The 23930-nt window shown below is 50.3% G+C and overlaps 11 protein-coding genes and 1 non-coding gene across 12 annotated transcripts; 6 read left to right on the top strand and 6 right to left on the bottom strand. All coding sequences in view use genetic code 12, as the record gives it.

The window, feature by feature from the left end:
* Window positions 1-64: 64 nt before the first annotated feature.
* On the top strand, window positions 65-1192 carry ERG6 (sterol 24-C-methyltransferase; the record flags this gene model as incomplete). The annotated part of the gene is made up of 1 exon (XM_002617183.1): window positions 65-1192. One exon carries the CDS (start codon window positions 65-67, stop codon window positions 1190-1192), a length of 1128 nt encoding a protein of 375 aa, XP_002617229.1.
* A 272-nt stretch (window positions 1193-1464) lies between these two features.
* On the bottom strand, window positions 1465-1546 carry FOB63_005677. Its single transcript has one exon. It is a non-coding gene; the product is annotated as a tRNA-Leu (tRNA).
* A 588-nt stretch (window positions 1547-2134) lies between these two features.
* FOB63_005129 (uncharacterized protein) lies at window positions 2135-3325 on the top strand (the record flags this gene model as incomplete). The annotated part of the gene is made up of 1 exon (XM_002617184.1): window positions 2135-3325. The coding sequence occupies one exon, from the start codon at window positions 2135-2137 to the stop codon at window positions 3323-3325; it is 1191 nt and encodes a 396-aa protein (XP_002617230.1).
* Window positions 3326-3791: 466 nt separating this feature from the next.
* UTP4 (Utp4p) lies at window positions 3792-5900 on the bottom strand (the record flags this gene model as incomplete). Its single annotated transcript, XM_002617185.1, has 1 exon — window positions 3792-5900. One exon carries the CDS (start codon window positions 5898-5900, stop codon window positions 3792-3794), a length of 2109 nt encoding a protein of 702 aa, XP_002617231.1.
* Window positions 5901-6839: 939 nt separating this feature from the next.
* On the bottom strand, window positions 6840-7826 carry FOB63_005127 (uncharacterized protein; the record flags this gene model as incomplete). Its single annotated transcript, XM_002617186.1, has 1 exon — window positions 6840-7826. One exon carries the CDS (start codon window positions 7824-7826, stop codon window positions 6840-6842), a length of 987 nt encoding a protein of 328 aa, XP_002617232.1.
* Window positions 7827-9544: 1718 nt separating this feature from the next.
* RPL12 (60S ribosomal protein uL11) lies at window positions 9545-10042 on the bottom strand (the record flags this gene model as incomplete). Its single annotated transcript, XM_002617188.1, has 1 exon — window positions 9545-10042. The coding sequence occupies one exon, from the start codon at window positions 10040-10042 to the stop codon at window positions 9545-9547; it is 498 nt and encodes a 165-aa protein (XP_002617234.1).
* Window positions 10043-11301: 1259 nt separating this feature from the next.
* Window positions 11302-12495, bottom strand: STE50 (Ste50p; the record flags this gene model as incomplete). The annotated part of the gene is made up of 1 exon (XM_002617189.1): window positions 11302-12495. The coding sequence occupies one exon, from the start codon at window positions 12493-12495 to the stop codon at window positions 11302-11304; it is 1194 nt and encodes a 397-aa protein (XP_002617235.1).
* Window positions 12496-13405: 910 nt separating this feature from the next.
* ASR3 (Asr3p) lies at window positions 13406-13846 on the top strand (the record flags this gene model as incomplete). The annotated part of the gene is made up of 1 exon (XM_066102460.1): window positions 13406-13846. One exon carries the CDS (start codon window positions 13406-13408, stop codon window positions 13844-13846), a length of 441 nt encoding a protein of 146 aa, XP_065958225.1.
* A 398-nt stretch (window positions 13847-14244) lies between these two features.
* FOB63_005123 (phosphoprotein phosphatase) lies at window positions 14245-16395 on the top strand (the record flags this gene model as incomplete). Its single annotated transcript, XM_002617190.1, has 1 exon — window positions 14245-16395. The coding sequence occupies one exon, from the start codon at window positions 14245-14247 to the stop codon at window positions 16393-16395; it is 2151 nt and encodes a 716-aa protein (XP_002617236.1).
* Window positions 16396-17572: 1177 nt separating this feature from the next.
* Window positions 17573-19588, top strand: STE11 (mitogen-activated protein kinase kinase kinase; the record flags this gene model as incomplete). The annotated part of the gene is made up of 1 exon (XM_002617191.1): window positions 17573-19588. The coding sequence occupies one exon, from the start codon at window positions 17573-17575 to the stop codon at window positions 19586-19588; it is 2016 nt and encodes a 671-aa protein (XP_002617237.1).
* Window positions 19589-20200: 612 nt separating this feature from the next.
* On the top strand, window positions 20201-22381 carry FOB63_005121 (protein kinase; the record flags this gene model as incomplete). The annotated part of the gene is made up of 1 exon (XM_002617192.2): window positions 20201-22381. The coding sequence occupies one exon, from the start codon at window positions 20201-20203 to the stop codon at window positions 22379-22381; it is 2181 nt and encodes a 726-aa protein (XP_002617238.2).
* A 147-nt stretch (window positions 22382-22528) lies between these two features.
* On the bottom strand, window positions 22529-23623 carry YIM1 (Yim1p; the record flags this gene model as incomplete). Its single annotated transcript, XM_002617195.1, has 1 exon — window positions 22529-23623. One exon carries the CDS (start codon window positions 23621-23623, stop codon window positions 22529-22531), a length of 1095 nt encoding a protein of 364 aa, XP_002617241.1.
* Window positions 23624-23930: the final 307 nt, after the last annotated feature.

Genomic DNA, 23930 nt, shown 5'->3' with positions numbered 1-23930 from the left:
GCCTGCAAATGGACCCGCCCGAGAATTTCTCAGTTCAACACTCTCACATCAAGCATTTTCAACGATGACTTCCGTTAAATTGGCCGAGAAAAATTTCGAGCAGGACAAGGAGTTTGCCAAAGCCATGCATGGCGACTCTTACAAGAAGAGAGGCATTTCTGCGCTCATGGCCAAGGCCAAAGAAGCATCTGACGTTGCTACCAATGGCTACTTCAAACACTGGGACGGAGGTGTTTCAGAAGACGATGAGAAGAAAAGATTGGACGACTACTCGAGCTTGACCAAGAACTACTATAACTTGGTCACCGACTTTTACGAATACGGCTGGGGTTCTTCTTTCCACTTCTCTCGTTACTACAAGGGCGAAGCTTTCAGACAGGCCACTGCCAGACACGAGCACTTTTTGGCACACAAGATGAACATCAACGAAAACATGAGAGTTTTGGATGTTGGATGCGGTGTTGGTGGCCCAGGAAGAGAGATTTGCAGATTCACCGACTGCACCATTGTTGGTTTGAACAACAACGACTATCAGGTCGAAAGAGCCCAGTACTACGCAAAGAAGTACAAGTTGGATGACAAGTTGTCTTACGTTAAGGGTGACTTTATGCAAATGGACTTTGAGCCTGAGTCCTTCGACGCTGTGTATGCGATTGAGGCTACCGTGCATGCGCCTGTATTGGAAGGTGTCTACTCTGAGATTTACAAGGTTTTGAAGCCTGGAGGAGTTTTCGGTGTTTACGAGTGGGTCATGACCGACAAGTACGATGAAAACAACGAAGAGCACCGCAAGATCGCTTATGGTATTGAAGTCGGTGATGGTATTCCAAAGATGTACAAGAGAGAGGTTGCTGAGCAGGCGTTGAAGAATGTTGGTTTTGACATTGAGTACGAAAAGGATTTGGCCGATGTTAACGACGAGATTCCTTGGTACTACCCATTGGCCGGTGAATGGAAATACGTGCAGACCTTGTCTGACTGTTTCACAATCTTTAGAACATCCAAGATTGGTAGAACTGTCACCACCAATGTCGTGGGTTTGATGGAGAAAATCGGTTTGGCTCCAAAGGGCTCTAAGCAGGTTACTGGTGCCTTGGAGGATGCCGCAGTCAACTTGGTTGCTGGAGGTGAGCAAAAATTGTTTACGCCAATGATGTTGTACATCGCAAGAAAGCCTTTGGACGCAAAGTAAATAGATGCTGTAATTTATTCGAGACTGGACATGAAGCAGAAGTTGAATGTAGTATGAAGACGTAACTAAAGTTCGAAATTTTCTCCGGATTGCATGGGCCAGAAAGGCGAGCAAACACGAAATTGCTTTAATGTAAGCTAAAACTACAACGGAAGACCACGGCTTTTAACGAGAAGAACAATTATTAAATTCTATAGAATCAAAATACTAAAAAGGTGAGGCCAGTTAGTATTTCAAGTTATTCTCTGCTTAGCCTAGAGGGTAAAAAATAATGACTCCGGCGTGATTCGAACACGCGCATCTTACGATAACAGAACTTGAGTCTGCCGCCTTAGACCGCTCGGCCACAGAGCCATTTTATATCTGTTAAAAATGACTGCTTCCTAAGTCATGTAATATTTTACTCGAATCATAAGCTGTTTGTTAGTAGTGAAGAAAGTACAAGGACAGAGATACCAAATGAGCTAGTACCGGTTGTTGTTCAGCTTGAAAAGCAAAATTTCGTTCAGGCTATTTTTTATTTTCAATAATTATTTTTAGCCATTTTTGCGCCAAGCTCGCTATTTTTCAGAAAGTTACAGACTTCGCCTCGTCATTTGACTAAAGACTAACCTTGTAGTATGTTGAACAAAAGAACGAGGTAGATAAATGACAGAAAAAAACAATATTTTTTTCTCAGCAAACCCAGAAATTTGATATTCTATATCACAAATTTATTCCAGAGAGATCAAAAGTCCTTTTCCCCGTCAACACATGTTTTGGCCCCACATGTTCGAGTTATTGACACCTGCACACTAGAACGCGGTCGGTTGCAAGGTTCATGTACCATTGCTATCATCATGCATGGGGCTTGTCTTTGCTTGCTTAACTCCTAGATCCTAAACTACTCGACACCATCTCATTGTTCTTTGCTTTGAAACCAATTCTAGACACTTTCACCCTATGCCAGTGACCAATCCTAATCTTGAAGGCTACTATGTCACTAGAGCCATGTGGCTCCAATTCTACAATGCCCTGAAAGGTACATTTGTAGCACCCAAGAAGTGCTCGGGCTGTTACAATGACGACCGATTTGTGGTTTGGGCTGTTGCTGTAGCGGTCCAGGCAGTTGTCGATGGCGCTCGTATTTATCCAGAGCTATTGCCGCTCGTTGAGCCTGCCGTGGACGCTTTTGCCAAATACAAGAACAAACATGTCAATGGGTATTCTGCGGCCGAAAACGGAGGCACCGATATGGATATCTACTACGATGATGATGCTCAAGTGGCCAGTGCTATGATCACCGCATACGAAGTGACTGGCAACAAGAAGTTTTTGGACCTTGGCCGGGAATTGGTGCGCTTCTTGATGGGTGGCTGGCACAATGGCATTGGCGGTGTCAAGTGGCACGTGTCCAAGACATACGTCAATGCTTGTACAACAGCCGAGGTTGCCAAGGCATGTTTACAAATTGCACAGTTCATTCCTTCTGAAGCAAACGTCTACATTGATTTCGCCGCCAAGTGTATTGACTGGCAAATCAAGACATTGCAGGACGAGGGCAACAAGTGTATCAAGGACGGCATTCAGCCAGATACTATGGAAATCGAGAATGGCCAGCTTTCCTACAACACAGGAACAACCTTGTCTTGCGCTGCACATTTGTACCATGTCACCAAAGACAAGAAATGGAAAGAGATTGCCGATGGGTTGGCAGGAGCTGCGGTATCGCACGATTCGCCTTTCTTTGACCGTGATTACCCCAACGAGAAACGTTATTGGAACAACCCATCATTCTGGACGCTGTTGTTAGCCGAAGGAGTGGCGGACTACTTGTTGTACATGGGACCAGATGCCTCGGAAGAGCTAGTCAAAAGAATCCACGAGGAGGCCGAGCGTCATTTGCGTATGTTCATCAAGTACTCCAAGGACCCAGAGGACGGATTGTACATCCAGAGCTTCGAGCCGCACAGAACTTTCAAGGAAACGTATGAGCGGTATTACAAAGAGGAATTTGGAGGGAAGAAAGACCCTGGTCTTAGAGCTGACGATAAGGAGAAAGATACAGACAAGCCACAGAAGTGTTTGATGGGTCTTGGAGCGGGGGCACGTGTGCTCTTCCAGTTAGCCCGTGTGTGTCCATCGCTTGACTGAGCAGCATTAATTGTAACATGAGAACTTGTAAGACGAATAAACAGAATGTAATCCAGAAAATGACAGGGTCGATGTAAGAGTGTACGAGAATTTAAATACTTAATAACCAAGTCAATTGTTTAACGCAAGTTGAGTCCGAAATAGAAGAATCGAAATCATTATGTGATCGTTTTGCTTCTCATGGTCCTTTGTAAATGTTTACAGAACAGACATGGAAAAAGTAAAACAATTACATGGCCGAAAATACACTTTTTTCCAGCTACACCTCAATAAATTTGGGAAAGGTCAGAAATTCAGCCACTAAATTGAATCGCATGGAGATTCACAAGCCTTTGGCTTTGCTTCCACCAAATGATAGGAAAAGCTTATGCTGTATCTACACTGAGCAGTTGAAAGTAACATGTACTTGTGAACCTTCTATGTCGTCGTCTACTGCGCACTTCAATGCTTGCGATGCTATTATACACTAAATCCTCATGACTGGGGTCTGGAATGCGGACGTCGTGGGCAAAGCAAACGCTTCGCGCTCAACGACGCAAATGTCTTCGCCCCAAGGCGCCACCTTCAAAATGGGGCGGTACTTCTGGGTGATCCAGAAGGGCATTTTGGCGTTTTCCGCGTCGTCGTCGGAATCGTCGTCGTCGTCTTCGAGGCGCGAGATGTGGCTGCGGGCCAAAAGCGCGTCCGTGGGCGGGTCGTCGCGGATGCTCAAGCCGTCGCGCGTACGCTTGCGCGCCTTGGCGGCGTACAGCTTCAGCACCTCGAGGTTGCGCGCCAAGTCGAAGAAGGCGAACCACCGCGACCCGTAGACCCACACCTTGCCGGCGTGGGCAAACATGCCCTGGGGCTTGTCGTCGAGGCGCAAGAAGGTGAGTGGCATGACCTCGGAGTTGCGCTGCGACCACGGCGTCAAGAGGCTGTCGCCCATGCCAAACTCGTAGAGCCTGTTTTCGTCGGTCAACACCGCGAGCGTGCCCGCGTGCGTGAAGGCCATCAAGTGCACGGCGCTCGAGAGGCGCGCAAGAACGCGCCCGCGGCTGCCGTCCAAGGGCACAAGCTCGATGGAGCGGTTGAAGCGCAGCACCGCCAACACATTGTCGCCAAACACAACGTCGCGCACCGAATTGGTGTGGTCGTGGGTGTTGCCCGGCGTGTCTTCAAGCTCGAGCTGGTCGTCCAACTCCACGCTGTTCTCGCCCACGGAAAACGTGTAGAGCTCGTCTTCGGGCGTGAGCACCACGAGCGTTGTGCCGCGCACCCACACGCCCTTGGCGCCGCCCACATCGAAGTTGGCGTCGCGCACCTTGCGCACCGCAAGCTTGTGCGCGGCCTCCACGAGGCGGAACACCCGCACCGAATGCACCGTGGCCACCGCCAACACACACACGCCGTCGACAGGCGCGCCGAGGCCGACAGAGACAATGTTGTCGTCGGCAGCCAACGCAAGCCGCGCCACCAACTTGTGTTTGCCGTCAGCCGCACGCCACACCTTCACCGTCTGGTCATGGAACAACGCCACAAGGCGGCCCGCCCCGCACACAGCCACGTTCGACACCTGCTGGGCCATGAGCATCTTCTTGTAAGGCCCGGCAACAAACGTGTCCATCGCCTGCACCACAAGCGCGCGCTCGGCGCCGCCTGACACGAGCAAGTGGTGGGCGCTGCTGTCGTGGGCCGCGAGCGCGCGCACGTCGTTGGCGTGCAAGAGCCGCGACGCCGTGTGCTGCCAGGTGCGCTTGCGCTTGCCGCCCGCGCTGTAGTGGTGGATTTTGCGGTCGATGCCCGCCGAAAACACGTTGGTGCCCGTGGCGTCGCGCGCCAACGCCAACACATCCGCCTCGTGCACGCTGAAGCCTTGCACCATTGTGTGCGTTTTGGCGTCCCAGAACTTCACCGCGCCCGTCGAGTCGCCCGTCACGTACTGCTGCTGAGCAGGCAACGCCACCACCGCCCACACCAACGTGGCCTCTGTCTTTGCCTTGTCCACGCCCACCGAGGCCACAAGCCGCCCGCGTGTTTCGCCGGCCGCTGACCACACCCGCACTTTGCCGTCGGCACACCCGCCAACCAACGTCTCGTTGTCGTACCAACGGAGCCCCAACACCCGCAGCGGCTGGCGCTGGCACACAAACTCGTGCTCAAGCACACCAGGTCCGCCCGATATGTCAACGACCACCACGCTGCCGTCATCGCAGCCCACCGCCAAGCGGTCGCCCTTGGGCGAGGCGTCCACGCACCACACCACGCCCGCATTGCAGTCGTAGTTGGCCCGCGGGCGCCGCGTGTGAAGATCCCACTCGGTCACGGTGGTGGATCCTCCAATGGAAAAGAGCCGCGGCTGCAGGCCGTGGGCCCACACCAAGCCTTCAACAGCACGGCCACGGGCGCCAGGAAGCGTCAACTCGTGTGTCCAGTTGTGGCGCGGGTTCCAGATTTCAATGTCACCGTTGGCTCTTCCCACCGCAAGGCGCAAGGCGGGCGGCGGCGGCGCTGCAGCGTCGCTGACATGCGAAAATGCTAATGCAGTGATTGTGTGTGGAGTGTAGTCCACAAATCTGCACCTATGAATATCCATGGAAAATGTGTGGAATATGGAGATGAGATGAGATTGAGTGAGATGTGAGATGTGAGATGAGTGAGTTTTTTCACTGATGCGCACGTGAGGAAATGTCTGTGTGAGAGAAGAGGAGGGAGAAACAAAAAGAGAGAATTCACAGCAAAATTTTCTATCCTACTGCAGAACGAGCCCGGCCTAGCAACGGGACGAGAGACGGCTTTACAATTCAAAAGAGTCATATCCACATGCTTCGGTTTGTGCTGGTAATGACTTCGCGACTCCAAGCTTATTAGTGATGCAGTCCACATCTCACAAGAGAAGGTTGTATATATAGCATAGAGCCGAGATGAAAGGCCCTTCGTTTATGAGGCAAGCATTTTTGCAATACATTAGTCATGCAAACAAAAAAGCTCGCTGTGTAGTATATTCAAAGATATCTGACTGAGATATCTGACTGAGATATCTGACTGAGATATCTGACTGGCGATGTACCTGGTACTTCATTTTTCTCGTTCTAAACTTAAAAGCCAACGCCGTTCACCCACACTGGTAAACAAGTCCAATAAAGTCTGCTTTTATTTCTTCACTATATGTTACTTGCAGTTCAGCTGTAAATTCCCATTCAATCCCGTCGTCCGAGGTACGAGCTTGATGCAGCTGACTGAATCTTCTGCTGATTACACATACGGAAGGATAATGACCATATGCTGATTAGTACTATATACTCACCATTTTGCTAATTGTGCGATGGCGTGGCACAGCCTGCTACTGGAAATGATCACATTCGGATTGGTCTTCTGATGGATATGCTATCACAGAGAAGCAGGCCACATCCAGAAATGTACCACAAGAAGTCCTAGTTCCTATATCCCACATTGCAAGTTGCAGTATCCTGAACAGGATGGCGAGGAAACATGACCGGCATGAACCAAAGAACTATCTTGAATTTGCCTTCGTTTACGCAAGCCTTGCTGCACCGTTTACACGAGAAAGCACACGCGCAAGCCAGCGGTTGTTGCGAAGGCCAACCCGCAAAACTAGCTCGTCCGGCTTGTCCCGCCGAAGCGCCACACGCACATTCCGTTTCAAGCACCATGCAAGGAATACCACCGCCACGCATGCCAGAACACGGCGCGCTGTCACCCAGCGACCATTGTCACCCGACTGAGGATCTTCTTCAGGGCCTGTCCCCGGGCCGGAAAAGGCGCCTGACGTAAGCGGGCCCCCAGAAAACAGCCCTCCGGCTAGCGGCAAAGAGTCCAGCACAGCCGGCCCAGGACCAGGCGGCACATACGCGCGGCTGAGCTTGCTCACAATGCTGTTGATCTCGCCCTGCCAGGTGCGCCAATCTTCGGGCGCCCGAGCTCGGCGCGAGTGCAGATACATCTGTTCCACGCTGCGTGCGGCGGCAGGCGCCACCAGCGCCGCATAGCTACTTCCGGGCCACGGCATCGTGCCGGTCAGAAGCCGGTCGCTTTGGTCCAACGCCAGGTTGTAGGCATAGCGAGGCTCCTCGTCGGAGTATTCTGCATTTTTGATCTGGTCCCACAAGTACTCCAACTCGGCTAGCAACTCGCGTGCCTCTGGCGTGCCGCTAGCATGCACCCGCATCGTCTCAATGAGACACAGTATGTAGCGGCGTTTTGCTTCGGTCCGGGAAAGACCTTCTTCCTGTTTCCACGCGTCCCACTTGCGGCGGGCGCCGTCATCATCAAGCGTATACCCTTCAGGCCGCGGCATGATCCGGACAACGTCGCCCTCTGTGGCTTGTTTATAGAGGCCGTAAAGGCGGATGCGGTTTTCAGCGGGCGGGCGTGGCAACAGACCATGGGCTGAACGTGCCGAAAGTGCACGGATCGTAGTGATGGCCTTGCGGAAAACACGATCTGGGGTTAGTGGTGCTGGCGGAGGAGAAGCAGAAAACATACCTATGGAGTCAGACATAGAAAAGACAGATGAGGAAAAAGAGGGAAAGAGAGGGTAAAGGAGCAAGAAAAGGATGGTCTGAGCGGAATTGATGGCGGTGAATTTTGAGTCAGCAGATAAAAACCAAGTATGAAGGATGAAGAAGACAAATGGAAGACTAGACAATATTGATAGAGGAGGGAGAAGTTGCTGAGACCTGTGTGCAGGCGACGATAGGAAAACATTCTAAGCTACTTGGGAAATTTGGCTTTGGAGAATCAAGAAATTGCGATATAGCCAAAGTACAAGATGAATCAGTATTGAAGGCTCAGCTGAAAGTGGCATAAAATGATTTTCGCTTCAGGACTCTGTTTTATCTATTATCAGTGCGCAGAATGTGGAGTAAACATCTTTAATGCGATTCCGCACCAAAAGAAATTGCACGCGAGATAACTACGAGAAAGGTCTAAAACAGATTTGTCCTGAGTATGTGATAAGTTCCTTAAATTACACGATTAGACAATCTCAGAGAGGCTCATTGGCTACTTTACAATTACAAAATCATTCAATCTCAACACCAACACAGAATGCTTCTCTCACTGATTAAACTTTTCAGCAAATGAAGTCAACACTCTTTCTGTAAAACTCCGAATTATCCCAAATGAAATATTACGTAAAAAAACAGCGAGAAAGGTAATCGAAAAACTTATATATGCGCAACTATCTTGACAGTGCTAGTTGCATTTTGCCTACTGCTCGCACCTAATGATATGAATACCGTGGAAGTTACCGAGTATCGCCAATGTCATCGAGAAAATAGTAGTCAAGCGTGTAAGACCAGCAACATGCAATCGACTAAATATTTTTTTGAAAAGAGTTGGTCAAATGTAATGTACAACTTATATGCGCTGAAAAACCATACTAGATCAGAAATGTGGCAGGATGAAAGCACAGCGTACTAAAAGCTTTGCAGATTTGACATTTCTACTCCCACTTTAGACGCAACAGATGAGGTCTGCCAACGAAGTTAATGCGAAAGTAACCATCATCGTGCTAAATGTATACCATGACCAGCCAACTTATTTCCAAAGCTATACATACAAACAATGTAGGTATTTTAAGGAACTGGACCTCCAAAGTCGGACCTCCAAAGTCGGACCTCCAAAGTCGGACCTCCAAAGTCGGACCTCCAAAGTCGGACCTCCAAAGTCGGACCTCCAAAGTCGGACCTCCAAAGTCGTTGCAGAATATTGTGTAAACTTACAATGAAAGCTCTTACGCCCATATGCTTTTCCATAGGGTACGACAACGCTAACATGAGAAAAGAAACAGGAACGATTGTAAAATTATTCAGTACGATTTGGAGTACTTGAACCGGTTTCAGTATAGATACGGCAAAGCGACGAATAAAAAATATGTACGATGAACCCAGACCACCAACCTTCTCCACCATTGCCCGGACCGATGTGTCGTGAACATTCAGTAGTTATTTATGGGAATAAATTATGCAAGAGTTTGGTGAACGAATTGTGCATACTGTATGTTCTACGTTTACCTGTTTCGGGCCATCGATGTTCTTGATTCCTTTCCATAAATTCAGACGGGATATAATTGAAAAGCTTGACCAAATATCAAATCTAATAAACCTAATCGAGTGCTTCAAACCAGAAGAGCTGATTCAGGGAACCCAGAAAAAGCCATACTACACTATGCATTCAGACGTTATTGTATTAAACCCTATGTGTACATGATAAAATCTAGTTTTCTGGAACATCGATTTCACCGTTGTTGATGGCCTCAATGATGTCATGTGGGTTCTTGTAGTCAACACGACAGCCGACAGATTGAGCAGTACCCAAGATTTCCTTGGTGACAGAAGCCAAAGTCTTACCGAAAGACTTCTCTCTCATTTGTCTGGCAATTTCAAAGATTTGGTCCAAAGGAATGTTACCGCTGTGCTTAACGTTCTTTTCCTTCTTTCTGTCTCTTGGTGGTTCCTTCAAAGCAGTGATGACAAGAGAAGAGGCAGATGGAACAACGGAGGCAGTGGCTTGTCTGTTTTGAATTCTCAATTGGACAGTGACCTTAATACCCTTGAAGTCCTTGGTGGCCTTAGCAATGTCTTCACCAACCTTCTTTGGAGACAAACCCAAAGGACCGATCTTTGGGGCCAAGGCGGAAGAGGCACCGACTTCACCACCGACGGCTCTCAAGTAAAGGAACTTCACTTCACTAGGATCAAACTTTGGAGGCATGATTAATTATCTTTGGGTGTAGAGAAGAGTACCAAAGAACTAGCGAGGAAAATTTTTATCACGAGCGGTCGCACTGGCAACTTTTTCACGTCACGTGCACAAGCCGCTTCGCATCGTTCTCCCAGAACCTGGTACTGCAGGAAACTCCAATATTGTGATAGGTGGCGAGCCAGTGTGCACGCTGTGGACTGATGATATTAGGGCTCCAGCCCTAAAAAACAGGCAATTCAAGCAGGTGGAAACATGAATAAGAGTTGATGGTTCTTGAATTTGCAGGTTATGACGTTTCGTAGTGGTGAGTATGAAGTGTCATGAAATGATAGTACTGGCCAGGGATGGAAACTACGTATTGAACATAACTGAGGCATTACTGTATATCAAGTGGATCAATGTATTGATAGTCTTTATTTTAATTGTGGTAAATACTAGAACTATGTGGAAGCTATCGTACTTACTGAACTAAATCTATTTTCGGGACTTATTTTGCATGTCAGGAATTGTAAGATATGTGCTTAATCTGGCTCATTTCACAAATAAGAGGAAACTTACTTCTTTGATGTACGTGCGGCAATAATCAGAGGGACTTGAAGTTCAAGGATAACTCGTCACGTCACAGTATTAATATATTTGAGGACGAGGGATAAATTAAGACATCGAAATGTGGGTGAAGCAGGACGTAAAGATGAAAACGACAAGCAAACATTGCATATTCATTCAAGACTAAGGTTTATTATTTGAATATTAAAGTACATAGACAGTAGTTCCACTTGCCTCAGTTTAAAGCAATGTGTGTCGTGTGCATGAAGTCTCTTTACATCTTTTATTCCCAACAAGCCGTGAAAGCTTTGAATCACTTCTGTAGATCTTCTGTTGGATGTTATCGGATCGGGTTTGGTCAAAAAAAAAAGGACCGAGCGAACGTTCATACTGATTTTGATCTAATAATTTTGCTCTTGTAAATGTTACTGGTGACGCCAAAGGTTCGAATGTTTAGCACAGCAAAAAGAACGTGTTTGCTGCATCTGAGCAGATATTAGGTAAAATCGCCGACGTCATCTTTGTGGTATCTAGAAGAATGGTTTTATCGAGCGTGTCACGAGTGTGATCTAATTTCGGATGCCCATACTGGATTGTGCGTTCCCATACAAGCATTATCGCCAATGAAGATTCAAGGGCCAGCCTCATCACTTGAAGCAGTTATCCTATCTTGAAGTCTGGTGCTACAACAGGACGACGACACTTCATTGATGAGAGCCCGATTAAAGCGTGCCACCCGGAATATCGTCTCCAATTCTTGAGTCCTCGTACTCTTGCGTCGGAGTCAGAGCAAGTTCACGCAACATAATGGCCGGGTTTTTCCCGTGCTCCGTGAGCTCCTTGAATACACCCACGGGCCGCTCTGTAAGCTTGAGGATCCGCTCCTTGTCACCGTAGCAAATGACTAGAACATACTTGGACCACTTCTCGCGCGGGATGTGGTGGCGCCGCATTGCGTGCTGGAGCACCTTGAGACATGTGTCGTCGGACGACGCCTTGAGCTGTTTTAGCGGCTGGCCGGCGAGCGCAGCGGCATGTGTAGGAGCATGGGAACTATGTGAAGAATGAGAATGAGAAGAATGGGAAGGGTGGGATGAATGTGGGGCCGTATGAGTGGAGTGGGCAGAATGCGGAGTGTGGGCCAGAGGAACAGGTGCGCCCGCCAGAGCGGGCTGGGCGGGCGGCAGGTCGGCGTCCAAAAGGCGCGGGCGCGCCGAGTACCGCGCCGCGCCGCCGCGCATGTCGGCCACTTTACCCACGCCCATCGAAAGAACCGAGGCGGAAGAAAAACGGTTTGTGGGGCTAGGCAGCAACAGCAGAACGTTACCAGTCGCAGCAGAGAGGGCAAGGTTCGGGTTCAGACCCAAACTAGAGCTTGTTATTGTGTTGGTGTTGGCACGTGCTGGAAGCGTATCCTCGCCCAGACCAACCAGAGCCACCAGCGCGGTGGGCGACAGGACACCGGGGTCCAAGGTGGGGGTCGGAAGCGGTTTTGCGTCCTTGGCAAGGCGCGCGAGCGGATGCAAGTCGGCCTTGAGGCGGGAAAAGCTGTCGGCAAGGCGCGCCACTTCGGAGTTTTGGGCGCGCGGCATGTCGCGCAAAAGAACCAGGCAGAGGGCAAGCGCCTCCATGGAAACGTAGTTCAGGTTGATGTTGATGCCTGCGAGGCGGAAATCCTCGGGCGGCGGCGCCGACGCAAAATGCGCCGCCATGAGGTCGTTGAGCGCCCGCTTGACCCGAAGCCGCGCCCCAAGAGTGGGCACGCCAAGCTCGCGGAGATGCGCCGTCGTGAGAAAGGGCAAGAGCGCACCGTCAATGGCATTGTCGATGAAAGAAGCAGCAACGTCGGCGTCCGAGTGTGCGGCAACAAATGCGCCGACCTGCGCCGCGTCCCACGTAAGAAAAGAGTCGCCCATGGCTAGAAAGACAGCGTGAAAGCGAAACTAAGCGAATGTAAAGGAGCCAAACAGTAGAAAGCGAGACGGAGCGAAAGACAACAGCAGACCGTGTCTTGTTAATGTCACACCGTAGGAATGAATTGCAAGGGCACAGTAAGTCTTGCTACCGGAGAAGTTGCCTGAGAATGCCGGTGGGCAACAGGATTGTTTGGGGTAGCGTGTACTATGGGGAACCCGTCTTTCAATGGGTTTAATTTTGGTTGTGAGACAGATGGGCTTCCAACAGGGCTCAGTATATTCTCAAGTCTAATCAAGGTGGTGTCGCTACTCTAGCAGAGTTTCGAACAATCACTGGTATCTCGACTCGAATGCTGTAATGGAGTAGACGGTATCTGGTCACCCAGGTTTGACTGTGCAATGTGATACTGTGCACACTAAAATGCTGCGCCATATTCCGTTTGAGTCTACACGAATATTCCAAACATTACTGTATCGTTTTTAGCAAATCGAATACTTTCAGGCCAGTTCATCATTTGCTTTCTTTCGCCTTCCAAAACTTACTTCTGAGGCAGACCGTAAATCTCGGGTTTCGGGCTACAATTGCCGTACAGGTTTGGCCTTATCGTTACGGAACCTGCACGATAACGTGGCTACTCTAACATCTAGCTTTTGACAGTTGCGCTACTTGATTCTTGTATTGGAGATCTTTCAAGGACAGGGCTTGCTTTTGCTCTGTCGTGATCATTAAGGCACACCTTCGCGCTTTGCCACGTAATCGAGTAGGCTCAAGACTGAGACCTGTCAAGTCCAACCACTCTAGCAATCAGGCATTACAATCAAGAAAGTAAACCGGCATGAATCGCTTATTGAGAACAATGGCAGAAAATATCGCTTCGAAGACAGAAAATAAAGTAAGCGAAAAAGACAAATGCGAAGTAGCGTAAAGAGCCGCCACGCAAATCTCTGCTTGCTCTGTTCTAGGCACCCAGGCAAGAATTGGGCCAATGGGCCAACGGGCCACTGGCAGAAACACTCCTGCGTGGTGCTCGGAAGACGGTTTGGAGCGACGCTTAAAAGTGCGCGCTTGCCCCCTCTGCCCCAGCTTCTCAGTATGAAAGATTGCTACAAGCTACTTTTATTCGTCTGCGCCCTCTACATTTTTTTGTGCGTAATGTCTGACAGTAACAACGTGACCGTTAACATCGGCGGCAAGTCTGTGCCGCTCAACAAAATCAACAAGCCCCACAATGTGGTTGTGGGCGGTCTTGATAAGCCCATTCCTAAGGCTGAGGACTTTCCGGAGGTCGAGCCTGAGGCGCGCGAAAGAGAGGCTCGTTTGGCCGAGGAGAGAGCAAAAAAGTCCAACTAGCTCAGGCAAACCGTGCCAGTTCTGCTTTTAGTCTAGTGAAATAGTTTGAATACGATACCATGATTTCTTTGACATGTGTGACCAAGTGTGGGGTTATGTAGTGGCGAGTTGGTGTGATGGCGCAAACACGATAATTAACTTTGTCAATGACACCAATTAAGCTTTTCCACCTTGTATCAATGCATCTGGCCATGCACATACTTCAGATTAAGGAAACGTAAAAAAATATCCCGGCGCCTATTATCTTTGTTGCTGACCTTATCAACGCCAGACCTAACTGCGCGACTTCGCCTTAACCTACCTAAACTCCGCGCCAACCTTTTCTCTCGACATTTCTTCTGCTTGCGGTACATTTCCAGCATATCAATCCTTTCTGTTCTTTTGATCTGTGATTTACCATGCTAGCACTACCCCGGAGATGGCTCCGGCAGCTTTCGTATGCGGGAGTTCTCCTTGTGTTTGCGTCGTTCCTTCTTCTTGTCGCCAACAAGAAGAGGTTCATTCGCTTGCAGGACTACATCGATGTGGATTACATGCCCCAATACTTTCAGCCGCCTTCTGATGCGTATATCGTGGACTTGGCCATTGGTTCTTGCGCGAACTACAATAAATTATTGAAGAAGCCCCACTGTGGGCTTCCGTCCGATAAGGAAGGAAAACATGGCGACTTGGGCTCGAGTGGTGGCTGGATCCGTGTCAACAAAAACTTGCTTTTGGGCTCTTCGTGGGTTTGGGCGTCGTACTTGCTGGTGAAAGAGATACAACCAGAGTATCATGAAAAGCATGGCGACACGGTGATTGTGGATGTGTGGGTTGCAAATCCAGAGGAAGATTGTCGTGTGAAGGGTAATAAGAAATGCATTCCCAAGAAGATCTTGGAAGAGATCCACAAGACGCGGGTTTTTGATGACGAAGATCTTGCACAATTACAGGAGCAAACGAAAGATATAAAGGGCCAGGTTGAAAATGGCGAGGGGAAACCAGCCCCTGAAGAACTTGAGAAAATGTACGAACCCAAGGGTGGAAACGAGGGTACCAGTGAGTCTGATGAGGAAGACGAAGAGAAGACGAAAGAGAAAGAAGAGGAAAAAGAGAAAGAAGAGGAAAAAGAGAAAGAGGAGGAAGAGAAAGAAGAGAAAAAAGAAAAGGAAAAGGAGGGAAAGGAGAAAGAGAAACATAGCAAAGACGAAGAAAATAAAGAAGAAAAGTCAAAACGCGACAAAGAATCTTCTCGTCATGACCTTGAAGGCTATTTGTTGATTCCCTCGCAAAAGAAATTGGACGAATCAGGATGGAAAAAGCTCTCGCACGGAGTTTGGGTCAAGTACGGCCCGGCCACAGAAAATGCCGTCACAGGAATTGATGTTCTCTTCGGTCCCGATGCCGTTGACCCTCGTCCCAACTGGGATCTCTTGCCACACCCACTAAAAGACATAGGCGGTCCAGCTGGTATGGAGCCACGTTTGACCATCCGTTATGGACGGAGATTGAACTACAAGAGCAAAGAGTACCAACCGCCACTTAAGTTTTCGTCTGAAGGTACATTCAAGATTCTTCAGGTAGCTGATTTGCATTTTTCTACTGGAGTAGGAAAATGTAGAGACCCTGTCCCAGCTTCTAGTGCTAAAGGGTGCGAGGCGGATCCTAGGACTTTACGCTTCATTAATGAGGTGTTGGACATTGAAAAGCCTGATTTCGTGGTGATGACTGGCGACCAGGTGTTTGGTCAGGCTGCACCTGATCCCGAAACTGCGTTATTCAAAGCTGTCTCGCCTTTCGTGCAGCGGAAAATCCCTTTTGCCATTACTTTAGGTAACCATGACGACGAAAGCGTTTTATCACGCGAACAAATGATGAAACTAGCTTCGTCCTTGCCATATTCCCACGCTTCTGTTGGCCCACAGGAAGTGGATGGATTTGGAAATTACGCTCTCGCAGTGGAAAGTAGTAAACTGAAGAAGGCTGGCGCTGCGTTGTACTTTTTGGACAGTCACAGCTATTCCAAACAACCTAAAACAAACCCCGGTTATGACTGGTTCAAAGATAGCCAAATAACGTGGCTCGAATTAGAGTCAGCAGGTCTTCAGGAAGAAGCTGGTGCGCCGAAAGGGCTGCTTCTCAGCATGGCCTTTTTCCACATTCCCATCCCCGAGTTCCGCGAAACTGCGGACCGGCCATTCATAGGCCAGATGCGTGAGGGCGTAGCGGGCCCCAAGTACCATGTCGATATCAGAGCAGCATTTGGTATTGCAGGTATTCATGTGGCATCTGTAGGACATGATCATGCTAATGACTACTGTTTGCTCAACGAACAGGACCGCGAGACAGAGTACCACCACAAAATGTGGCTTTGTTACGGCGGCGGAGCAGGTGAAGGAGGTTATGGTGGATACGATGGATACATTCGCCGTGTACGTGTGTATGAACTTAACCAAGAGGCCAAAGAGGTGAGAACATGGAAACGCGCGGAGAATAATCCAGGAGAGATGTTTGACAGGCAAGTGATTGTGAAAGATGGCGAGACCTTGGGCAGTGTTAACGAGTTTTAGAGTTGGTTGAGGAATGCTGTACAAACCATCAGATAGGATATAGGAAATGGAGAGTGCAGTGATTGCGTTTCAATTTGCATCGTCGCTGATGGGAAAGAAGAGCAAAGCTTCTGGATTAGCATGAGCTAATGCGTCCTCAAGTGCAAAGCACCATCAAAAGTTTACTATCGAATGGAATCAGCAGTACAATGCAACGTTACTGCTAGTCAAAATCATTTATCTTGCCCTACAACGGTCTATTCAGTTTATAGTATGAAGGTTGATGAGCACGGGAGTAGGGTCTGCAGTAGTGTCGTACTTTTCGTCTTAAATGCAAGACTAACGCTGAAAATGATGATGCCGCGTCTATTTATAGAGTGGACAAGATTCGATTCCACATACCCAGAGACAAAGAAGGAAATCACGAAGGAGTATGCTAGTAAAGGAGAACCGCATAGAGTAGCACAACACTGATGCGGCAGCAATATACGCCGTCCCAGACCTGCTTACGGAGCTGCATTTTCTTGTAAAACACCCGTGCATCCGACGGATTATTCCAGCAAAGCTTTCGACACCGCTGCAAATGGCCATCCGTATATTCCTATTTTTCTGAAACCACAGTTCAGAGGCAGTGTTGTCTCCCGAAACTTATTCTGACAAGACACTGAAACTTTACATCTGCACAATGCCGGGCAGCCAATCTCAATTGTTCGATCCTACACAGAAACATTCTGCGCCTGATACATAGGCCGCCTCAGTGCATGCCGCATAAAGTTACCTCGAAGCGTCTTTCTTTGTCTTGACGAGAGGACAAGCAACCTTTAGCGGCCACGCTAGGAAAGAACGACGGAGCATTACAGAGACAGAACTATTCCAAGAGCGTCTGAACAATCACACCTGACAGGAAATACGTTAGGATACAAGCAACCGGTTGAGAGAAAGCGCGAGACGGTAATTTTAAGATCAAAAGAGATCGGAAGCGGATAATCAGGTTGCCTGGAAGGAACGTTGCGAGATAACTAAAAGTGGTCTGGAATACAAGGACAGCCCTCACACATTGGTTATTTAGCAGTGTATTCCGTGATATATCACCTGGATCAAGTCATCTCAAGAACACACACGGACAGCGCATATTCACAGCAGAAAGGTCCACACGACAGTCTCGGTATTTATCCATCTTTCTTTAATCTACCTTCTTATGACCGAAAGCCAGCTTCAAGCGTGGCTCGCCAAGTCGTCATGCGAACAGTATCTTCCGCAGTTTCTTGCTGCAGACATCACATTCGATCTTCTCCCCGAGCTTGACCTGGAGGCGCTCCGCGAGCTCGGCGTGACCAAACTAGGAGACCGCCTTCGGCTCGAATTGGCTGTGGGCGACCTCCGACTGGAGCTTCTCAAGCAGAAAGTTCCACTCGAAGACATTCGGCGCGCATGGGAGGCCAGACTGAGCCAGGATACGCAGCCTGATGCAACTAGCCACGACAATGAGTCGGGCGGCGAGTCAGGCGAGCTGACAATAGTGCCGCGCGAGCCCATGCGCGTGGTGACGTTCATTTTGCCCGACGGACTGTTGAAGAAAGTGAATGTGGACGGGTGTTTCAACGCCCAGCTGGTCAAGCGCAAGGTGTTGAAAAAATTGGGGGTCCGAGGCAGGGACAATGAGTACGATACACACGTCCATACTGCGGTGCACGGTGACATGCAAGTGCGCCGCCTCAATGATGTCGAGTTTGTCACCATTTGTTTTGCGCCCAAGCGACAGGAGAAACACCGCATCATGCTCACGGCGAAAAACGAGCAAGTGAGCGCCGCGGCCGCCGAGCAGCTGCTTCGGATTGTCCAGCGCATGGCCGGACGCAAACCTGCGCCCCAAGGCTTGCGGGACTTTTTCGGCCAGCGGCCACCCAGCGAGTTGATCTCGCTGAACTTGGGCCAGTATTTCCCCACGGCGCCGCCACACGACCTCGAGGCCACCATTCGAAACCTGGTACGGCACAGCATGCGCTTGCTGCGGCGGTTTGTGTCGCTGGCTCTGCTGTTGGCGCCAGTTCCTCTGGGCGCGCTGGGCGCGCTGGCGTGGACCGCGGCGGCTTCGGGCGTGTCTGGGTTTGCCGCCCCTAGCTTTGGCGCGGGCGCGCCTCCAGCGTTCGACCGCCGCACCGTGGGCGATTTTTTCGTGCACAACCTGAATCTTGTGGATGAGGCCAAGCACGACGCAGGAAGCACAGACGACGTGGCCTCGGGCGCCCTGCGGAAAGTCGCCACGCTGTTTGCCTCGCCAGCATCTAATCGCTACCTGAGGATTGAGCTTATGAGTGTTGACTCGGATGACGAAGACGACGAGGACGAGCGAGCGCGCGACTTTGGTGCGGGCCGCAAGTGGGTTCAGGGCGCGCGAATCGGCGCGGGCCTGTTTGGAACGGTGTATTTGGGCATGGACCCAGCGACAGGCGAGTTGATGGCAGTCAAGCAGGTGCCCATTCCGAGGGGGGCCTCGCGGCAAAACGAGCAGCATCGCGGCATGATAGATGCGCTTCATCGCGAAATGCTGTTGTTGAAGGAATTGAGCCACGAGAACATTGTGCGCTACTACGGACTGTCTTGTGAAGGTGACTTTCTTAACATTTTTCTAGAGTACATCCCGGGCGGCCTGGTGCAGCTGATGCTCCAACTGTACGGACCGTTTGAGGAGCCATTGATCCGGAGCTTCATTCGCCAAGTGCTTGTGGGCTTAAGCTACTTACACGGCATGGATATCATCCATCGAGACATAAAAGGCGCCAACATCTTGATTGACATCAAAGGTGCGGCTAAGATCTCGGACTTTGGCATTTCGAAAAAGGTGGATGGCGACGAGGAGGCCACGAAATCTGCTCGTCGTGCTTCTCTTCAAGGCTCTGTCTACTGGATGGCCCCCGAGGTTGTAAAACAGACAGTATACACGAAAAAGGCCGATATTTGGTCTGTGGGTTGCTTGGTGGTGGAAATGTTTACGGGAAACCATCCGTTCCCAAAGTTCAGCCAAATGCAAGCGATTTTTAAGATTGGAACCCATACAAGCCCAGAAATCCCTGAGTGGTGCACGGCAGAGGGCAAGGACTTTTTGACCCAGACGTTCGAGGTGGACCATGAGCGGCGGCCATGTGCGGCAGAACTTTTGGCTGAGCCTTTTGTCACGCCTTTGGTTGTCACTAACGAAGAGTTTTTGCTGTGAACAGATAAGGACTAGCGATGATTGTATGGGCCCGGTGATGCTGCTAGTATGGGCCTTTGGGGATGCAAATGGTTAGAAGGTTAGAAGGTGTTAATGTCTGGTAGAAGTAACAAGTTAGTGCTACGAAAAAAGTACCGAATCCAGTGAAACCGATTAATCTCCAGGCAAACACTATACTTCTCTGTCTCATTTATACATTAGAAGTATCACAGTAGATTCCCCTTGTGATGCCAGCGAAGTCAATCATTCTTATGCATGCTCTTGCTCATAATGCGCGCATTAACTACATTTGAGGATTCAACCCCGAGGAAAAAGAACAAATATATATATATAAAAAAAAAAAGAGAAAAAAACGTATATATTCCAGTAGAATTACCCTCGTGTTCCCAATCTTTCACTTTCCCATGAAGCGGTTTCTTGCCCAAAAGTAAGACATCGAAACGTGCCCAGATTACTATGCAGCGAAGCGCGGGGAAACCTGTGTAAACCAGAGTCATCAGCCAGACCAGAAAAGTCATCCCTACCAGAAACCAGAAAACAATTTGGACGAGGCCAAAGAAAACCCAGCACAAGTGTACAGTATACCGAATTCAAAACATCTTGACGAAAACCATGCGGGCCGCCAGACATGAAAGTCGCCCGGGCCGACCGAAATCGGGACTAGGTCCTGCACGCGCGCCCTCCATTACATCCTCTTCCTTTCAACTTCTCTTGCAAACTTCTTATACTCAGCATTGTCTGGCGCAGAACCTCAGACCGTTCTATCCAATGCAAACCGACTTTCCCGGGCCGGGCGGCTTCAATAACCAGCCGGACCTCCGGCATGCTCGTCTGAGCCGAAGACGGTATTCGGAAACTGAGACAAACAACTTTGACGCCGAAACAGGACACCGTCTTTTCGACGACGGGCGCATTCGGCCCAAGCAGTCCCGCACAGCATCACCAAAGGCACCAGCGGCCCAAGGCCCGCGGCTCTACTCTCGCTCCCACAGCAGCCAGCGGCCCATGCCTGAATACGGCCTAGAGGACGAGTACGTGCCAGGGCTTGACTTTGCAGCAGAGCTTCTGCGATGGCAAGAGGGCGTCCATGTGCAAGTGGCACCGCAGCCGATCCGAGACGCCAAACGGCGAGACCTAGGTCGCAGCGACATGACCTTTTCTCTGAAGGAATCGGAGGGCGACGACATGAGCGGCGGGCGGCGCTTCGGGCGGCGCGAGTTTTCTGTGCCTGATCTCAGCGTGCGGCGCGACTTCTCTGCGCCCGACCTTGTGTCGCGGCGCTCGCGCGAAACGTTTGGCTCGGCGTCGGTGGCCCCCAGTTTCAGCCTCCGGCAGCAATTCGATGCGCTTTCCGCGGCGCTCCCGCCGGACTTTCTCGACCTCCCGTATTCGCAGCGCAAGCGCCTCGTGCATCTGATTTCGCCCACCGTGGACTTTGCCCATTTCTCCGCCTACACCAAAAGCCGCAGCAACCCGGCCTCCATTCTGCGGCTGTCCACCGTGACCCGACTTCTTGCGCGCGCGCAGGCGCCCGCGCCGCCGCGAACCAATGTTGACGAGAAGGGCGCCTTCGTCATGCACCACCGGCTCGGGCGTGTGATCGGATTCGGCGCGTGGGGCACCATCCGCGAGTGTACGGCCCACGACGGAACCGTGCGGGCGGTCAAAATCGTCCACAGCTCCCGCCAGCGAGTGTTGCAGGTGTTTCGCAAAGAAATCTCAGTGTGGGCGCAATTGCACCACCACAACATTCTCCCGCTTCTTGACCACGTGGAGACGAGCGACACTATTTTCTGTTTGACCGAGCGCATCGGCGGCGGCACGCTTTTCGATGTCGCGGCGCAATGGGGCACCTACGAAACGTTTTCGCGCGAGGCGCAACAGGCCCGCCTCGCCACCACAGCGCGGTGCGCGCGCCAAATCACTGCGGCACTAGTGTATCTTCACCGCGAGTTGGGCGTGGTGCACGGCGACATCAAGTTGGAGAATGTGTTGGTGGATAATCTGGACCCGGAGCATGTGCGCATGGTGCTCTGTGACTTTGGTATGTCTCGCGTGTATGCGCCGCGGTTGATGCGCTCGGAAAGAGACACAGCCATGGCTCGGTCGCGCAGTTCGGTGACGCCCGCGCGCCGCCCTTACACTGGGCCCGACTCCCCGTCGACCCGCCTACTTTTCGCCGACGACAGCAAAATAGGCATTCTGCATTTGGCGCCACGAACGCCCGAACCAGACAATAATGACAGAAATGACAAAAATGATGCCCGCCTTCGTGACTCGCGGCTTGTGGCATTCCATGAGTTTGCTTCCAAGGACACCACCTTGCCCACAGACGCCGACACCGACCTTCCCCACCTGCACATTGGTCTGTTGCCGTATGCTTCGCCCGAGCTTCTCAGTCCGCTGCCTCCACCTTTGGGTCCGTCGGCAGATATCTGGGCACTCGGAGTGTTGCTCTACACCATGGTGGTAGGACGTTTGCCTTTCGAGCATCTGTATGAGCCACGGTTGCGGGCAATCATCACTGCCGGCCGCTACGATCGCGGTGCAGTGGAGCGCGCATGTCTCATGGACACGGAAATCAAAGAGGGCGACGAAAGCATGGACAAAGAAAAACCGGGCGAAGATGGCGCGGGCAAAGAGTCCGCGCAGGTGCCGCACCCGCAAAATGGCGCCCAGGACTGCAACAACGAGTGGTTTGTGCGCATGGTGGAAGGCTGTTTGGAGCGCGACATCACACGCCGGTGGGATCTCGATATGGTGGCTGCTGCCCTCGACGCAGCGCCGCTCTAGCATATTCAATAGTCTATAGTAACGATGCATTGAGAACGAAAGAGAACTAGTTCATTTTATATGATTTCATGTTGTGGAAAACGAGTACTATATTGGGAACGAAATTACTACAGGCCATCTCATACAGTTCATGTTACGAATATACAATCAGTCAGAGATCTTCACCAACACCTTACCCTGCGCTTTGTTGGAAACCTGTCTGTCGACGGCCTCCTGGAAATCCTCCAAAGGATACTCGCTGTCAATGCAGATCAGCACCTTGCCGTCCATGATGTAGCGGATCAAAAGCTCAGTACGGTCGTGGTCCAAGTCAAGCATGGCAAGCTTGTAATGGTAGGGCAAGTATCCGAGTGCCAGTCTGAGCGAACGCACAACCAAGTGGAGGCCGTTCAAAATGTACGCAGAAACAGTCATTTTCGAGTAGTCGTACTTGGAGTCGCCCGAGACGGAAATGTAGGACCCACCTTCCGATCTGTTGCGGAGAATCGAAGTCATGTGGCCAAACAAGTCCGAGTTGCCGCAAGTGTCCAAAATAAGGTCGAATGGGCCCGCTGTCTTCACATGCTCCAACACAGGTTCCAACAAGGACTTGTGCTTGGAGTAGTCAATGTACGAGGTTGCACCAAAGCCCTTGAGAGTTTCTGCAGAACGTTCAGAGCACGTCACCACGATCTCTTCCGAGCCGTACACGTTCTTGGCCAACTGAACGGCAAATCTGCCCACCGATGTGCCGCCGCCAAGAATTAAAACCTTCTTGTACGAGTTTCCTTTAAGCGCACTCTCAAACATCTGATGAGCTGTTCCAAGCACCAATGGGAAAGCAGCAGCCTTGTCGTAGGGCATTTCGTCTGGGATTTTTGTGGTGGCTTTTCCGCTCATGTCAAAAGCGTTGACGAGCGTATACTCAGACAAGGTTCCGTTCTTGAAAATTTTCTGATTAAGACCGGCAACTCTGTCGCCCACAGAGAGAGATGTTTGCGCAGCAGCCTTAGCGCCAATTGCGGCCACATCGCCGGAGAAATCCTTACCAAAACCCTTCTCAGACTTGGACAACCAGCCATAGGCAGAGTTTTTCAAGATGGAGTCCACTGGGTTAAGGGCGGCATAATGAACTTTGACAAGAATGTCATTTTCACCCACGACAAACTGGCCGTCTTTCTGTTCGACAGGAAGGCTCACGGTTTTAAGCGTCAATGGCAGAGCATTGGTAGTGTATGTGACAGCCTTGCATTCAAAAGGCATATTGATGGAAGATTGAAGGAAAAGAAGGTGTTACAATACGTATAAATTGAAGGAGCAAACAAGATGCTTTGCCACTTATCGCACGGCCATACAGGAGGCGGAGATGTATCGACGCAAGCGAAGATGATTGCAGATCAAGGAAAAAAAAGGCAAGAACTACAGAAATGAAAAGTCCTTATGGCAGAGCATAAAGACGTGAAGGAGAAACGTATACAAATTCCAAACAGTTGCCTTTTCATGTATTTATCAACAAGATTATGAGGACGTAGTGGAGCCTTTAGCCGTCGCGCATATTCTCGAAGACTAG

This window comes from Clavispora lusitaniae, assembly GCF_014636115.1.
Source record: "Clavispora lusitaniae strain FDAARGOS_655 chromosome Unknown tig00002663_pilon, whole genome shotgun sequence".
NCBI classification, from domain to species: domain Eukaryota; kingdom Fungi; phylum Ascomycota; class Pichiomycetes; order Serinales; family Metschnikowiaceae; genus Clavispora; species Clavispora lusitaniae.
Note: the sequence above shows the minus strand (reverse complement) of the source record. Positions and strands in the feature narration are given on the sequence as shown.